The sequence below is a fragment of the Lottia gigantea genome (assembly GCF_000327385.1).
Source record: "Lottia gigantea unplaced genomic scaffold LOTGIsca_15, whole genome shotgun sequence".
Classification (NCBI taxonomy): Eukaryota; Metazoa; Mollusca; class Gastropoda; family Lottiidae; genus Lottia; species Lottia gigantea.
Window position 1 is genome coordinate 3,486,853 of NW_008707797.1, and position 4,099 is coordinate 3,490,951.

General features: G+C 36.1%; 1 protein-coding gene across 1 annotated transcript; it reads left to right on the top strand.

Moving 5' to 3' along the window:
- Positions 1-3,263: 3,263 nt before the first annotated feature.
- LOTGIDRAFT_157987 (hypothetical protein) lies at positions 3,264-3,893 on the top strand (the record flags this gene model as incomplete). The annotated part of the gene is made up of 1 exon (XM_009050568.1): positions 3,264-3,893. One exon carries the CDS (start codon positions 3,264-3,266, stop codon positions 3,891-3,893), a length of 630 nt encoding a protein of 209 aa, XP_009048816.1.
- Between the last annotated feature and the right edge of the window lie 206 nt (positions 3,894-4,099).

Genomic DNA, 4,099 nt, shown 5'->3' on the forward strand with positions numbered 1-4,099 from the left:
TTTGTTGCACACAATATTCTGATATTAGCCGTCAAGTGAAGAATAAACTCGACTTTAACCCTACCACTTCAATCAATCAATAAGCTGACTGGCTCAGACTAAGATTATGAATGATATAATTAGAACTGGCAGGCAAAGGGTTAAAGTAATCCAGTCTTCAAATTATTAAATGCAAAAACTGAAAGAACCCGATTTATCTACCCTATCACATTTGATTCGAGATGATAAAGAGACCCTCAGACCCTATGACATAAACGAATGCATACTTTTCCGTAACAAATCATACCATTCTACTACTAAGAAACTACTGGTCACTCGGATTCCCTTTCGGCCCTCCCACCCCTCCCCCCATTATTTATTTTTCCCCTGGGTCCTACAAAACGATATTGAAGCATTATTGATTTTTCACCATTGGGTAAACCATCATTACTTTTTAGGAAGTTACCAGACAACAAACACAATGTCCCTCTCTGAGTATGCGTCTAAATCCGATTTGATGGACGAAATTTACAATCGTCAAATTCCTTCTATATACGTCGTTATTTGACAACAATAATATTCCTTTAGAGAGATTCCTTTAATGATTCTACGATCACATACCTTATAATTATGAAAAGTCGTAATAAATATTTTACCTGATAAAAATTACGATAATCAACAGTTTTATTGGTTGATTATAACTGGACAGTACGCTGTTAGTGGTCGCGGTTCTCATATCTTTTATCGTAAACGTGACGGTTAGCAGTACACTGGTTGGTTGTAAATAACTCTTGGATGAGACAGTATTTATTTTGTGGTAAATACATATTATAAATTCAGTATTCCTGATGCAGAAGTAAAACAAGAACCAGTGTTAGATGGAGTATACCATGCCTTCGCTTTGTAAGGTAAGACTAAATATGTTATTTGAAGAAAAGTAAACAAGTTAACGCTCGCTTTGAGCTAAAGCCTATATTACAGATTATGTAGTTGATGGTAGATGACAAGTTAACGCCCACTTCCAGCTAAAGCTGATGTCGCAAACTCGGTAGTTGTTGGTTGATGACAAGTTAACGTAAGCTGACAGCTAAAACTTATATCGCAGACTAGGTAGTAGTTGGTAATGACAAGTTAACGTAAGCTTACAGCTAAAACTTCTATCGCAGACTAGGTAGTAGTTGGTAATGACAAGTTAACGTAAGCTGACAGTAGGAACTGATATCGCAGACTAGGTAGTAGTTGGTAATGACAAGTTAACGTAAGCTTACAGCTAAAACTTCTATCGCAGACTAGGTAGTTGTTGTTAGATGGCAAGTTAACCTGCGCTTCCAGCTGGAGCTGATATTGCAGACTAAGTAGTTGTTGGTAGATGACAAGTTAACGTAAGCTTACAGCTAAAACTTCTATCGCAGACTGGGTAGTTGTTGGTAGATGACAAGTTACCGTCACCTTCCAGCTACATATGATACCGCCGACTAGGTAGTTGTTAGGATGACAGTTAACGTCATATTCCAGCTGATATTACAGTCTATAGGTAGTGGTGGAGATTATATTCTGTGCTAGTTATTTATTGTGAGGGAGTGCGTATCAATATGATAACTTACAAACTATGAGAGCCTAGTTTATAGCTTTTTGTTATATTGGTTATAAATCAATCAGTTTATAGGTTATAAATCAATCAGTTTATAGGTTATAAATCAATCAGCCATTATTGATCTTCAAATACGATTAGTAGCATTTTATCTTAGATCTTATAGATTAATATTATAACGAGTATTTATGCACTTGGTAATGGATTGATTCGGAATACAATAGGTCAGTTATTTGCGTTTCTGACTGTTCTCTTTCTATGATCGGAAATTGATTACGAAATTGTGAAATTTGGAATCAAGAAAGATACTTTACTGGCTTTCGTGATCAAAACAGAAATCGAATGTCTGTCTGTACTTGATGGACAGCACTCATGTGCTCAATCAGCAAAATTTTTGTACTTTCCAATGAACGAGACCAGCAATATCATAAGAGTATTGCAGGCTTGATAGCATGTCTTTGAGAACTGTTTCACCAAGCAGAATATTACATAGCAATAGGTACTCTATGTACACTTAGAAAAAGTTAAAAATATTCCTCAGCGTGTTTAATATCTACCGAAATTGGACAACTTACTGAACTTATGCGCAGATTAATTACTTGGCTTTTATGTATTACTGTAATATACTTTGGTTTTATGTTTAGATAATGCAGATAAGTATATTAATATTTTGTTTGTGTTTTCTACAGGTTAGCCGAAGTTAATCCACGTAAACTGTAAAAGTGAGAAACACATTAAATTAGTCGTCGTGTCAGTGAGATTTGCAGAGTGTTATTACCAAAAGAGGAGTATGTGTTAGACTTCCGTGTTACCTACAAACGAATATTATATTTGAAGTTAGTTGAACAAAAATGCCCAACATAACGCCATAAACATGGGCTCATATAGCAGGGCAATTTAATACTGGACAGAAAATGGAATTCGCGTCTGTGGTTCTGTCACAATAGAAAAAGATCAGTCATCACCATAACGCGACCATTGGCCCGAAATTAGAATTTTACCAATCATCACCAAAACAGCCATTGACCCGAAATTGGAATTTACTGCTGTGGTGTTGTGGTGCTGTGGTGCTGTTGCATCATCTAAATTCGACGAGCGAAGGTGGTCTACTGGTAATCTTGTTGATCAACTGATTAATTCGTATCTGGAATGTCTGTGTTCGCAGTGTCATATATTATCACTACAATGTGGATCTCCACCTTAAAATATGATTTACAACCACCTCGCCGATAATACACTGTCTAACGAGTAATTTATAAACTGGTGTGTATTTTAATATTTGAATAGAAGAGTGGGGGATCATATTTATATATCAAAAAGAACAATAGTACGTGATCAAGTCCTATAGTGTTATATCAAATGATTTAAAATTGGTATCGGATATTTATGATACAAAACATATGGAATATTGAAGCTACGGGTATTTGTGTGTCTTTATGGTTGTGTTTTTGTGTGATTAAATTCGGATGTTTTGAAGTCATTACGTCACGAGTGTTGTCAGCGCATCGATTGTGATTTAATATTACAGATTGGATCGTATTGTCGATTTTATCTCTGTGATGTTTGTATGATAACAGTTTATGAAACAAGAATACCTCAAGATTCTCATTACATTTTAAGTAAGTTGTAATTTTGTGTATGTAAATTTTTCTGCGTAGTGTCTCGGTGTACATATTCAAATTGACACACCACCATGGATAAACGTGTGAACAAATGTAAAATACCTGCCACAAAAACAATTGAAGCCACAAAGAAAGCCAAAGAAGCCATGAGCCCAAAGATTGCTCCTAAAGGCAAGAAAGACAATCCAGGGCAAACCTCCTTATTGTTATTGGGTGTTAAAAATAAGAAACATTCTACTCCAGTGGGAAGCCCCAAAGGATCAAGAGGATCATCCCGGAAGTCCAGTCCAAATACATCGAGACAGGGGAGTCCTACTTCCGGTGACTCGGACCCGGATACGCCTGATGGTAAACCAAGACGACGTCGTAGTTCTCCAAAACAAGTTGTTTCTTTGAATCTCAACTCCAAAAATAATCCTTTACACCGAGACAAAGTCTTGGAAGGAATCCTCCCTGGAGGGAAACCCGATTTATCCAAAATCTCTAAACAGAAAGACGACGGCATCAAAACGAGAGAGTCGACCCCAGAGGAAGAACACCCGGAAAGAAAGAGTCCAACGATGGACGAAGAATTCCGTCAAAAAGTCAAGAAAATGGACTACAATACAGTGTTTATGTTAGCTCAAAGAACCAAAGGCCCCCAACAATATAAATATAGAAAAATACTTCAGGAAATGTACGATGAACAAAATAAATCCTAAATATATGTACAGGTTTCACTCGTTGACTGTTTATAATATAAATAAAATAGCTCAGGTTGTCAGTTTGTGAAAGGTACTAAAGTGATTGACAATCATGATGGTAATGTTCTTTGGAAATACATGCTAATTGTTATGATTTGTTGAGTGGAGGATATTTTTTTATGACCATTAATTTATTTTATAAAAACGAACATATTGTGAGATCT